The sequence below is a fragment of the Colius striatus genome, chromosome 5, assembly GCF_028858725.1.
Source record: "Colius striatus isolate bColStr4 chromosome 5, bColStr4.1.hap1, whole genome shotgun sequence".
NCBI classification, from domain to species: domain Eukaryota; kingdom Metazoa; phylum Chordata; class Aves; order Coliiformes; family Coliidae; genus Colius; species Colius striatus.
In genome coordinates, this window is record NC_084763.1 from 30,039,574 (window position 1) to 30,053,693 (window position 14,120).

The 14,120-nt window shown below is 41.7% G+C and overlaps 1 protein-coding gene across 1 annotated transcript in view; it reads right to left on the minus strand.

Annotated features, from left to right (window-relative positions):
- Window positions 1–5,165, minus strand: part of SCIN (scinderin) — a 53,899-nt gene extending 48,734 nt beyond the window's left edge. Inside the window, exon 1 of the mRNA XM_061996960.1 lies at window positions 4,958–5,165. Coding sequence (XP_061852944.1) covers window positions 4,958–5,159 — 202 coding nt within the window. The 5' untranslated portion in view covers window positions 5,160–5,165. The remainder of the gene's footprint in view (window positions 1–4,957) is intronic.
- Between the last annotated feature and the right edge of the window lie 8,955 nt (window positions 5,166–14,120).

The following is a 14,120-nucleotide window of genomic DNA, read 5'->3' on the forward strand; positions in this document are numbered from 1 at the left end:
AAGGTCATGTCAAAGGACTGATTACATGGTAAACTATGTATTTATGCAAAGAACAACTTACCAAGTCATAAAGTTAAAAAAAATTCAAAAGCAGTCCTCTTTACACTATAATGCAAGCAAAGGTATTTTGCTTAGATATCTTTTATTGTCTGGTACCACTGGAAAAAAAAATGCAGCTTTGGGGCTCAGATATTTACTTCATGAGGTCACACTGTTTTGTACCTCTCAGAGATTAGCCTCTTCCCAGGACTGTGGTAAAATGGCTGCATTACCTGGAGTGTTGATGGCCTGATCATACCGCAAAGTAGGCTGTATACTAAAACACCACTTCTGACATTTTTTATTAACGCTTTCTGAAATTTGATTGTTTCAAGAAAAATTCAAGTAGGATCAAGTCTCAAAAAATAGGCTTCTCAAGAACTTTTGAAGAGTAAAGAAAAGCATGGTTTTCCATTTAGTTTTTCTTTCTAAATAAGAGGAAGATGCTGGTATACAAGCAACAGTTCTCAAGAGCAGCTTCTCATGAACATTAACCATTTTCTTGCTTCTAGGTGACTAAGTAGAAAAACCAGCAGAGAGTCCGAGGCAGTCAGGTAGAGATACCTCTCCGGCCGTGAGAAAGGAGAAGTGTGTATTGAGGTGTTGGCATCACCTCACTGTGTAGTGAATCTTTGGTGTCACCAAAAGCCTGACTGTAAAGTACTAGGAAAGAATAAACATTAATAAAAACAAATAATAAAGGAGAGGGAAGCCAGAGATGCCTAAGGGGATAACTAACCTAGCTCCTCTCTTAGGGAGGATGAGTGCCTTATTCATAACCCAACTGTGCAAATGCCACAAGAGGACTCCCTTCTGCCCACCAACAACCATGTTTCTCCCAGGAGCAGTATCATCATATCACCACTGCCATCACCATAGCTTTTGTGAGGGCAGAGATACAATGGAAGCCTTCAAAAACCATCAGGAATGAAATTAGGAAAGGGATCCAGAGAATAATGAAGGCATAAGGAAGAGAAGAACATAAGGCCTGCCCAAAAAAAGGTAAAAAAATATACTGAAAGCAGGAACTTCTGAAAAAAAAAAATCCATTACTTATTGGTGGAAGAACTTGTTGCATGGCAAATGCTTTCTCAGATCTGAGTGCCACCTTAAAGTTGGTGGCAAAGTTCTGGGGGTTTGTTTGGTTTGTTTTAATAAGGTTATACATGTCCATTAGGACTAGATTCTTCAGGTTTATTGCTTGCTATTTACACAACAGAGTTCAAGGTCAAAGAAAACTGGTTTCGGAATAGTCTTAGAGATAAGAACCACTACTAGACTCAGTCTCACAGCTGCTATGCAATAAAACACTCAGTGAAATCCTGTTTAAAAAAAAAAAAAAAACCACAAGTAAGCACCAATCCAAGTGTAGGTTATTCAAGCTTGTATGAAAAACAGGTTTACCCTATCTTCTGATGCACCAACAGCTATAAATAAAACAGAGTATATAGGAAAACTAGATTTTTACCAGATTAGATTCTGGTTCACATAGATAGGTCTTATCACTTAATCTCTGGGGACAAGGGTTATAAAATAGTCAAAAAACACTTTGCATAATTTTATTAAAGATACTAAGTAAGGCAGAGCCAGTCTTACTCCAACAAGTAGCCTTGTACTGGCACAGTACATGCCATTTCTGCCAGTGACAGTTTCAAATCAAGACAGCTCCCTTAGGATTAGTAGTTCAGTTTCTAAAACATGTAGACAGTCGTCATGGTTTAGCAAGGAGCTGCTTTTGCTTGGTAACAGGGGGAGGGGGTTGCAGTGAAGACCCGGTAAAGAGTTCTCGGATTTTCCCCTGGCTCTTGGGTTCAGACCCACCTCTGGCCCAGCTGGGCCAATCTGGCACCTCTGCAATCATTATTTAGGGGCAGGAATTTGAGGGGCTTGGAAGGAAGTGTAAGAGCGGTACAAGATGGAGGTGACCACACAAACCCCAGTCAGAGAAGGAGGAGCACTAGACCAGAGACCCCTCTGCAACCCGTGGTGAGAACTCCACTGTGCCACTCCAACCCATGGAGGGCAATGGCAGGACTGAGAGCCACCAGCAGCTCTGGGTGAGTGCGCCCACATGGGCAGGAGACTGTGAGGAGGCAGCCATGGCACAGGCCGTGCTGGAGAGCCTGCGTGCCACAGAGCAGCCCCACACAAGAGGCAGAGAGGAGCTGCAGCCTTTGGGATGAACACACATCAGAGCAGCCCGTGCAGGGCTGCCAGTTGTGTGAGGTACCCTATGGAGGTGCAGGGAGGACCAGCAAAGAGCCCATCTGCCCTGAGGAGAGACAAACGGCAGAAGCCATTGAGAATAGACTGACTGAAACCCCCATTCCCTGCCCTCCTGAGCCATTCAGTGAGGGGAGGAGGAAAAGAACTGGGATCAGGGCTCTGGGTCCAGGAAGAGGGGAAGGGTGGAGAGAAGGTGGTCTTATAGAGCTGGTTGTGCTCTTCATCATTGTACCACTCTTGTTTTATTTTGGTTACGTTTTGGGGTTTTATGGTTATGCTTCAGTTGGTGTTCGATTAAATTATTTTCTGTTTTCATCTCCAAGCCGAGTAGCCTGGTCAGTTTTGACCATAAGTGGAAATTAAGCCCTCCCTGCCCTTTGACAATTCTCAGGTCTTTGGTACTTGAAGCTAATCGTGGTTTTTTTTGTTCTTTGATGGGCCTAAACCATGATAACTGTGAAGACCATCTAGACAGGATCTCTGATTAAAGTTTAAAATGTATATAGCTACCACAACACAGATCCATATTGATTGCTTAGCCATGCCAACATCATTGCAGCACTTAATTAGCTTGTTCAGAAATAACTCACCTGGACAACACTTCACCATATGTAAGATGCTTGGTAAAACTGTGCCTTTCACATAAACAGCTTCAAGCTTAAAGAACAACTCTTTTCTTCACTTTAACCCTAGGATGACAGTCACAGCATGAGACTGTCAGCCCATCAAGGTCACAGAACATCCTCCCATGTTTTCTCCCATCTACCCTGTTTTCTAAAACTTTGGGTATATCCATGCAAAGTATTAGGAGGAAGTTTGCCACTGTATAATATGAAAAATCAATGCTCTGCTTTTATACTGAATTTGAGGTATTTTTTTTGTGAATTCAGAATCAAAGCCACCATACAAGGTCCACACAATAACACATGCCACAGATGACAGGCAGGAGTGAGACCATGTCACCATATGACAAGACCCTTGTAGGTATTTCAGCTCAAAGTCATTAGGGTTTCCAACAACCTAACTTCACAAGAATTCTTTCCATCCCTAAGTCTGACTGGTAATGATTGTTCAGAGACAGCTTATGGGAAGTCTTCAGAAAGACTCTACTGAAATCTTGCTGACCCAGAGGTTATACCTTTACTCATGAGGAAGCAAGTTTGGTGTATGTAACAGTGGTAAGAATCAGTCAGCAAAAATACCAAAATAATTAAAACTTTTGTCTGGGATGTGACTGCCTTTACCCATACACCCTGTATGAAGTTCTGGTCTCCTGTTGCTATTAAGCTCACAGCAGCATTTGAACATCTTCACCTCACTACTAAACTATTTCACAAGCAGGAAGGGATTTCCCGGCAGTTAGCTGCTCTGCTGCCAACCTGCCAGCTACATAAGAACAATGTCTGCCCAAATTACCTGGAGCTATTCACAGTATCTGATTATCACCTTATCAGCACAATATGTGCAACACCACGTATGAGTAAAGGTCTTTAGCCAATAGGAGAGACGTTTCAGTGTAAATGCTAGTCACTGTTTGGACTTCACTTTCAGTTGCAAAGTCTTTGCATGTTTCCCTGGGACTACTATACCTACCTACTACATAAATAGTTCTAACTTCATTAGCAAAGGTTAAATAGTCAAAATTTGCTATTAATTATCAGTGCTGTTGACATAAGAACATCTGCCAGAAATTCATTTACACTGCTGTCTATGATTATACTCCTGTCAGGGTATGACAGTATTCCACATGCCAGCTGGATAACTCATAACACATGCAGAACTAAACAAGCCTCAATCATTTATGCAGAAACAATCCCAGCCTTACCTGCTATTCTTTTTCAATGCATCTGAAAATACAATGAGAACCACAGCAATTTAAACACATTAATGTTAATACACATTGATCTGTTTTTATGGGCATTCACCCAGATAATTGCCTACAAACACAAACCTTATGATGGTGAAACAAGAATCAAGTTAAAGATCTCAAGCAGCTACACAGTCATCACTGTGGTCGGATGATATGGTCACTAGACAAAGATGTCTCAAGAGACATCCAAAAATGAGGAAGTCACCTAAAATGTATCCTATGTCAGACTTCTATTTTGTTTCCAGATGCTCTAGAAAGGGCTTTCTTTACTAAGCTGGCAGACTGATACTGAAGAGAAGAGGTTTTACAGAAAACCTGGTGACTTTGCCTCTCTGTATCATCGGAAAACAAAATTAGCCTAGCTGAAGACAGCAACATGTGGAAACAAAGTATTGCAACACTGCCACAGAGAGCTAGTCGAGATGAATTTTCGGTTCTAGAACGCACAGAGGCAAGAAAACTCTTCAGAGCAAGAGGAGGATTAATCTTGTGAATGGCAGGTGGATGCAACCGAGACTTGATTTTAACCCTTCACCTCTTTTCCAAGCTATCATCACGAAGCAAACACACGTTCCCCTTTCTGCCGTGCCGCCCTGCCTCATTCCCGCAGCCCCTTAGCACTACCACATCCGAGGCAGGGAGGCTCGCCCGCATCCCTGGCTGCAACCCTACTTCCATTAAGAAGCAACAATGAAGTTTTCTCAACTTGGAAGCTTCACGCACGCGGCCCTTCCGAAAAGCGGCCGGGGAAAGACTCCTCTGCGGACCCCACGAGGCCGGAGGAGCCCCGGCGCGCAGCCGAGCTGCCCCGGCGGTGCCTACCGAGCCAGTAGTGGAGGCGGTAGGCGGTGGCGGCGGCGCGGCGGGTAGTGTGCAGCACCAGGTATGCATCCCCCACGAAGAAGTCGCCGTGGCGGCTGGCGGGCACCGGCACCAGCTCCAGTTGCTCCACACGCCACACCTGCAGCCCGCTCTGCTGCCCGGCCTCGGCGAAAGCTGCTGGCGTCGGACGGGCTGGAACCATCGCTGCAGCACCAGACGGCACCACCCGCTCCCCTGCACCGCCTTTTCATAGCGCGGGGCAGCCCGGCCCCGCGGGCGGGACGGGGAGGAGCGGACCCGGCCCCACCCGGCAGCCTACTCGGGTGGGCAGCCCGCGGCCCGGCATCGGCTTCGACCCCGCGCCCCATCCCGTCCCCGCTTCTGCTGCCGATCCCGTCCCCGCTGCGGCCGCGCGGTTCGGTGCGGTGCGAGCTGCCTGAGGTACAGTCTTTATCATGCCTGCGAAGCTCAGCCGAAATACCTTCCTTTGTGCCCTAAAGCCGTGCTATAAAATAATAATTAAAAAAAATAAAAATCACCCTCACTTGCTGCAAATGGACAGTTTTTACCTATTCGAAAATGAGAAGGGAAAAATAACCTCAAAAAGTCAACGTAGCAGAGCTCAACTGGCCTAACCTGGTAGCCAGGGCTCTTATCCTGCTGGGCGTTTTACTTAGACAGCACCTCTGTCTTGTTTTTGTCAGCTGCTTGTATCAGAATATAAAGAGTTTTTAGAGCTTGTTCTTGCTGATGGGCTTTTTCTTTTTTTCTTTTTTTTTTTTTTAAATCCCAGATGGGAATGCCAGAGCACAGCTCTCATTTTCTATCCAATAGTTTAATTGTGTTTGTCAAATATTGCCAGGAATCTTGTAGGTGGACAAATATTGTGGTGGTGTTTGGGGGTTTTTCTGGTGTGGGTTTGTTGGTTTTTCTTTTAAGATTCTAGATGAAACCCAGAACTTTCCCTTTCTAAGAAAACGGAAGCATTATGCTGGTGTTTTTTCCAGCACTATGCATCAGCAACCCAAAAGGGTTAAACTAACTTCCTCCATGTCCTTTTTAAGTGTTTGGTACATCATCCTGGCAGGTCGTTAACACATGAAAATTATAGCAAATCATTGTTTTCATCTGACATTGGTAAGAGGTAATCTGAATAGTGTACAGACAGATACAGGTCAAGCTCTCACTATACCTAAAGATACACTTCAGAGAGGGTTGTGTTTAGGTCCATTATTTTATCCAGGTGGGTTACCTTTGAGGCTTGTGATTTCCCCATTTGTGTATTTCAGCATGTTAATACAGGCAGAGGGGACTGAGGCCACCTCAGTAAGGATGGAGAGGCACTGCTGAAAGCAACTGGGCAGCTGGAGAGCAGCTTCTCTGGCAAAAAAAGCTTAAAAAAAATATCACTAAGAAATCCTTTTAACTGTCTTCCTGCCTTTCTGTTCATCTTGTCTGGTGCACAGTTTAGATACTGAGGGTATCACAGAATCTCAATATGTACATGCTACCACCTCCCATTTTGGTGAGCATCCTGTCATTGGCTTGCCAGACAGAGAGGTACAGGCACCCTAAGCCCTATTCCTACTGTTTAGAAAAAGAACCTGCATGTGCTCTGCTTTGTCCAAGATCCAGATCAGCATCTTAGAGCTTACCTTCACCAGGTCACAGCCAAGCATTTTATCCCTCATTCTGCCAGTTCTAAGGACTTAATGAGTCTGAGCCTGCTTGATAAAGCACTATGCTTCCCAAACGAAATACTTTTCTCCAGACTGTTCACCATGTGAAGAAAATAAAAAACTGTAGGAAGAACAGACAAAAAATTTCATCAGTTCCAGTTTTAAAATGGTATCAGAGGTTTCTAAATATTCATAAGTGGTTTTTCAGATTTACTCTTCCATCTATGCAAGTTGTTCCTTTCACTTTTACTCACTTAACTACACCGAGCAGTTTTTCTTCTTCTTGTTGCATGCCTTTTTGCCTTTCTGTGCATGTTAGCTTTAATCGATGAGGGTAGAAGTTCCCAAATGCTATATAATTGTGTAGATTTACTACTACTTCTGAAGCTGGCAAGTTGCACACACTTTGGAAGCATGCTGGGTTTTGCCTGTACATGAGCTCAAACCAGCCCAGTGTTACACTGCCGCATGCCTCCTATGTGTTCTGCCTGTCTTGCCAAGCTACAATGGTTTGTTCAGAGATTGCACAGGCCAGTTGAGTCAAATGGACATCTCTTTATTCTAGCTTTAAATTTTCAATCAACATACCAAATACTACTCTCAGCTATAATACCCCTTGCTGTCATGAGATATACACTAACACTACTTCTTCAGCATTGATCGTGTCCAGTATCACACACCAATGGATAAAGGCTCAAGATACAATAAGAGTTTAATTGCTTTGTCTCAGAATCTATGGCACTACTCAGACACAAAGGATGTTAGTATTGATGGCAGTTTTCTCATGGCCAAGTTTGCCTTGCTAGGATTAGGTACTATGTAATCACTTGCTGGCTGCTAGTGAAGGAAACCTTGGACTGAAGTTTGTATTATAAGTGCCAGGATACTTGTTTGTACTCTTACACATTAGTTTTTGTCTGTTTGCAAATCTTGCTTTTGCAATCTCACTTCTTATGAAAGTTACACTGTCTTTTGCCTTGATCCATTTCCATCTATTTTTAGTAGCAAAAAGAAACACTGACACTGTTAACATTACACAGATTTTTATCACATTTTAAATAATGAAAAGCTTTCTAATGTGCAGTTATTCAAAAGTGAAATTCTGGAGAAAAAAAGAGTAGTATTGTAGGATTTGCACATCAGAAAGAATATCTAAAATTCTTTTTTATATGCTTTTGCATGTTTTTTGATGTAGTAGTGGAGAGGACTACAAACCAACATTGTTTTTATGCCTCAGAAGTGCCAGGTCAAATTACAATTACTACATACATTTGAAGTTGTACTGGAATGGAATTTCAGACTGCTTTAACTTTTCAATGAATTCTGTTCTAATTTCCTAAAAAATATCTTTTGCTTATAAACGATGGCTTTCTCAGAAGAGTGGCAAAGGCCTAGTGCTGTAAAACAGCTTTGGAGTAACACAAGGAAATAATTTGCCTCATACCCTCTCCTCAGTGGGAGAGATGATAAAGCAATTGGCTGCTGTTGCAGACTGAAAGCACAGTCATGAAATAAAACTGCACAGAATTCTACCTGCTTGACTGCACTATTTGAGATAAGATTATCTTGATTGCTAAGCCGCTCTCCATCCTTTTTTAACAATCATGGACGAGAGGCGAGGTGCCTGAGGTAGGAGAAAGGCCAATGTCACTCCAGTCTTCAAAAAGGGCAAGAAGGACGACCCGGGAAACTGCAGACTGGTCAGCCTCACCTCCATCCCTGGAAAAGTGATGGAACAACTCATCCTGTGTTGCCGCTACCAGCAACATCACCAGGCCGCCTGCATGGATCACTCAGCCCACTGACCGCTGAGGGGACAAGATCACTGCATACTCAGTATGGATGACGCTTTATTCCAACTAATTGGGGCCAGTCTTGTTCAACATCTTCATTAACGACCTGGATGAGGGGACAGAGTGTACCCTCAGCAAGTTGGCTGATGACACCAAGCTGGAAGGACTGGCTGATTCCCCAGAAGGCTGTGCTGCCATTCAGTGGGATCTCAACCAGCTTGAGAGTTGGGCAGAGAGGAACCTCATGAGATACAACAACGACAAGTGCAGAGTCCTGCATCTGGGAAGGAACAACCCCATGCACCAGTACAGGCTGGGGATTGACCTGCTAGAGAGCAGCTCTGCAGAGAGAAACCTGGGAGTGCTGGTTGATAATAAACTGAACATGAGCCAGCAATGTGCCCTCGTGGCCAAGAAGGCCAATGGCATCCTGGGATGCATCAAGAAGAACGTGTCCGGTAGGTCACGGGAGGTTCTACTCCCCCTCTCCTCTGCCCTGGTGAGGCCTCATCTGGAGTCCTGTGTCCAATTCTGGGCTCCCCAGCTCAAGAGGGACAGAGAACTTGTGGAGAGAGTCCAGCGCAGAGCTACAAAGATGATCAGGGGACTGGAACACCTTTCATACAAGGAAAGGCTGCGGGAACTGGGGCTGTTCAGTCTGGAGAAGAGGAGACTGAGAGGAGATCTTATTAATATTTACAAATATCTAAATGGTAGATGTCAGGAGGTTGGGACATCCCTGTTTTTGATGGTATCTAGCAACAGGACAAGGGGTAATGGGATGAAACGGGAACACAAAAAGTTCCATTTAAACATAAGAAAAAACTATTTTACTGTGAGGGTGACAGAGCCCTGGAACAGGCTGCCCAGGGAGGTTGTGGAGTCTACTTCCTTGAAGGTGTTCAAGACCTGCCTGGATGTGTTCCTATGCAACCTGATCTCGGTTGACCTACTTCTGCAGGGGGTTGGACCAGATGATCTCTTAAGGTCCCTTCCAACTCCTACAATTCTTTGATTCTATGATCTTTAAATATCTGGGTTTTTCTTTCCCAAGTCCTGAGTGCACATCTCTAATCACACAGGAGTGTCAGAAAGTGTTTCTGGTCCCCTTCTACTCCTTAAAACAGCAAAGATTCGAACTTGTTTTGAGTTTAAAGCTTTGCTATGACTCAGAGAATTCAAGGACATCTGAAAAACTTTGCCATTTAATTTTGTGAATTACTTCCAAAGTCTTTTGTTATATTGATTAAGGAAGGCTTTTTCCATTAAAGTATTATTGTCAAATTCTGCATATAGACAGGGTGTGTGTATATACACATATGAAAAATTAGAAGGTAATGTACCCAGTTCTGAGTTTCATACCTATCAGGATTGCAGCAAAACAAGGTGGTGTTTCCAGGTGTTGCACACAAGGATCCCAAAAGGGTTCCCAGAAGGTGAGCTCTAGCATCCTTCCTTGTAGGAATAATTTTGAGTATGAGTTTCAGTATGGATTCGGTCTAAGTTTTATATCCTTCTACAAGGCTGATGCCTTGCGTTGAATTACGGTTCCAGGGACTAACAGTGGAAGAAACAAAAAGGGAATGTGAGGAGAGAGTATTTTCAAATGTCACAAGTGTTTCCTTCTACAAAGCTTATTTCTTTTTCACACATATGCCAAATACCCTCCAGCACCCTATGACCCTACCTCAACAATGGGATTACAGATGTTTGGTTTTTCTTCTAGTTTCACATTACAAAGTTTGCTGTACACAGAGTCTGTGTGTCAAAAGCACACCCTTGTCCAAACAGTCACAAAGGTCAACCCCTGTTCCCATCTTTTCTGTTGTTGAATTACGAATCAAGTTATTTCAGATTTACCCCAGGTACAGTAAGTCAGTGCACAGATGTGAGCTAAATTTTTATTTCCTACATACCTTTGAAAAAAACCCCAACACATAGATACTCTTTGAGCAGCAGAAGAATTAGAATATACAGCTTTAAAAGCCAGGTTAACAAAACCAGGCTATAGAATTATATTCTTGCCTGCTAATTCTTACCGTTCTTTTATCACCCCTCAAACCATCCTGCTCAGTAGCCTAGCTTCAACAGGAGAGACTTTTGGCAAAGCTGGGACATGCTGAAGAAAAACTGAAACCCAGCTTTTCTCCTTACAGGCAAAGTTTCAGTCATGTAACTACCAGATGAGAGATATCCAGAATTCCAAACAATTCCCTGACATAAAAGTACTAAGTCCTCCTTTATGTTCAAGAGCCCTGGAACAGGCTGCCCAGAGGGGTTGTGGAGCCTCCTTCCTTTGAGGCGTTCAAGACCCACCTGAACACGTTCCTATGTGACCTGATCTAGGTGGATCTGCTTCTGCAGGGGGATTGGACTAGATGATTTCTAAAGGTCCCTTCCAACCCCACCATTTTATGATTCTATGATATAGAATAATATAGAATATAGAATATAGAATAGATAGACTAGATTCTATAGAATATATTCTATAGAATATATAGAATAGATATAGAATAGATAATAGATATAGAAAGGAACAATCTTTGTGATACATCAAACTAATATTGTAAGGAAAGGATATTTTTGCCAAGATTCTAATTGCAATTGTGTTTTGAAATAAAGTTATTTTGAGATAGGTCTTGCTTTTCGATGAATACAATGCATCAATGGCTTTATGTGTTTAAAGGCAATGTGCATGAAGAGTTCTTGAAGCATTTGTATTTCCTACCCATTTAGCAACTAGTGCCTCTCATTTCTCAGAGAAAGAATAAACTCATTCATTGTAGCTGACTTCAGTGGTGACATATCCATGAGGTAGTCCAGATTCTCTATTGCTGGCAAAACAGCTGTAAGTTTCCTTTAACTGAATGAAGCAGGATTTAGGCTTCTTTGCATTATCAGAATAACACAGATCACTGTAGTGATATGGCTTCTTTTAAAAGTCAGAGTAGCTCCACATTACGCAAGTATTGCACTGAGTGCTTAAAATATTGTCAAATTTCACATATTATTTTGTTCAGCATTTGGACACTATTTATTCAAAACATTCATTGATCTTTACATATTATTTGAAAAACCTAGAAACATTTTTTCCAGTTTTTAATTCATTGATCCTAGACGCTTTCTTAAATAAATATCTGAAATAGAAATGAAGGGAAGGGAGATGTGGAAAAGAAGGGGAAAACTTTCTGATTTTTCTGATTTTTCTGATTTTATGGGAAAAAAAAGTCTGTTTGAAGGTCTTTTGAATTTGGTACACCAACCTTTGAAAAAACATTTTCTAGATTGTTCTGAACATCCAGTTCTTTCTGAGCTCATACAGGAGAGTACTTATGCCTCCTATTTCTTTTCTTTAAGCACAAGTGTATTGTTGTATTTCAACCAATTAAAGGGTAAGGTGGTTTCAAACTCTCAGAGAGTAACACATCTGAGAATTCGGAATTTTGTTACTGTGTGTCAGCTTTTATGTGTTAGCCAGGTTTCATTATACCAGCATAAACCATTAAGATCACTAACAAGAGCCCTGTCACAGCATTTAAAACTTAATTCTCCCAGCATTGCTTCAGTTTGAAGAGGGCAGGAAAGTTTCCTTGGTCAGCTTTCCCAAATTAAGTGAATAGTTTCTGAAAGCACTGACATTTAGTTGGAATCTGCTCATTGAATGTAGCAGATTTAAAAGCAAAACTACTTGAAGGAGAACAAAGATGTCCCTAAAGTTACTCCTACATCAGAGTCACCAGATTTATAAAATTAACTTCTTCCTTTTCTCTGAAATACTGAAAGTATACTAATTCACTAAAAAACGCTGAGATCTGCAAAGCTGTTGGAGGCAGCTTGTAAAACACTTATCTTTTGGTAGCACATGTTCAAGATGGGGTCTTGATGTTGCTCAAGAGGTCAACAGAAAGATCTATTTTAAATTAAAGCTTAGAACTGATTCCTGTTTCAAGAGTTTGAGATATACTTACTGGAAAAGGACCAAATCTCTGTTTTCTAACTAGCACTATGCATAGAAAACATGGAGATGCCTTGATGTGAAGAGTTGAACTGTCAACATAACGTTTATTTCAAAGGTGATTTCATAATTCTAAGTTACAAGGAAAGAAATGGAGCACTATTTTGTTAGGAGGTTTTTGCCAGTCATCAAGAACAAGTTGTTGGCTTTTTTTTAATGAGAAAGCCTGAAGAACACATATTTCATAGCAACTCAAGTCAGATTAGCAAATCACGCAGCTCCCTCACCCTTAGATTCCAGAGGCAAAAATTAATCTTTGGGAATCAAGAAATTTTATTAATGTCTCGTTTTAAGGAGCCTATCATTTTAGAGAAGACATCTCCACAGAGACAGAAATGTATTACTTTTGCAGACCCTGTTCTCGTGACTCCTCTTCCAATTTGATTATCCACTGAAAAAAGGTAGTGATACGCGGGGATCATTTACATACCCTTAGTCCTAGAGAGCATTAGGCAAAGTTCACCACAGAACAAATGAACCCTCTGACTGTAAGAAAAAGAGCTAACGTCTTCAATATTTATCATCCCCTGATTTCCTTCATGTCAATAATAATGTATATGCTTGTGCTGCCAAGCATACAGCATTCACTCCTTCCAGAATGAAACAGCCAAACAGCTACTAAGCACTTTTTATCTTTTCCCATAAATCAGTAGTTTAGGTACTTCTTTTTCCTGGATGTCCAGTTTATTCTGCTACAGTAAATTCCAACCCACCATCCTGATGCAGTGGTCTGAGGTCTCTAGCATTATCCTGTTTTATGTTTCCAAGCTCTGCTCCTCAGCCTTCATGACTACATCTGTCTAGAATCCAAACACAAATGTTATCTCTGGCACAACCATTCTCCTTTCATTGCTTTCTATATTTGAGTTGTGGGAGTACATTTCTCAAATTTCTATTTTTCAAAAAATAAAATACTGAACAGCACCACAAAAGATTGAGGGATGTCCACTCTTATGAGACCTACAACGTTGTCAAACAGTGATAAACTGTGTGATGCTAAAACCCCCCCAAAATAAAATAAAATACAATTTAAAACAACCAAACAAAACAACAAACCCCAGACCAATAAAATCAATAAATAAGTTTGATAAACTTTGTACTCTTTTTTCTTCAGTGAAACAGGGACATAGCAACACAGCACCATGCACTTGAACTGTGTGCTTGAAAATCCAGACCTGGAAGTCACTTAAAGCTTTGTCCAGGTCTTTCTGGATTCAAGAGAATCTTTTTCCTTATTCAGTGCAAGGTAGCCAACATATTAGGCTTATGTTTCACATGAGGCTTACCAGTCAGCTTTTAGAGACATGATCACAGGGAAGGGTGCACATTGATATATTTTAAAATACACCAGGCCATTATATTCCCTTTCCTTCCTTATCCTAAAAAAATTCATCTGTTGGGAAAAGTCCTTGGGCTTTCTCTTCTTCTAGTTATTTTCACTAGTAACACTGTTGGTTATTTACTTCAAAGGTACATAATCATCAACAAGAACAACTGCCCTCTCAGGAAAATACGTACAGGAACACATCTGTTTACAGCTCTTGACTCCTTTATTTGACTTTCCACTGGCTGCCAGGTGACTGTTGTTTTCCTAACCATCTCTAGAATATTCAAGGAATATCACCACTACTTAGTTACTATCTTCTTCAACAGTGTAGGAAGCAAGTGAAAATAAA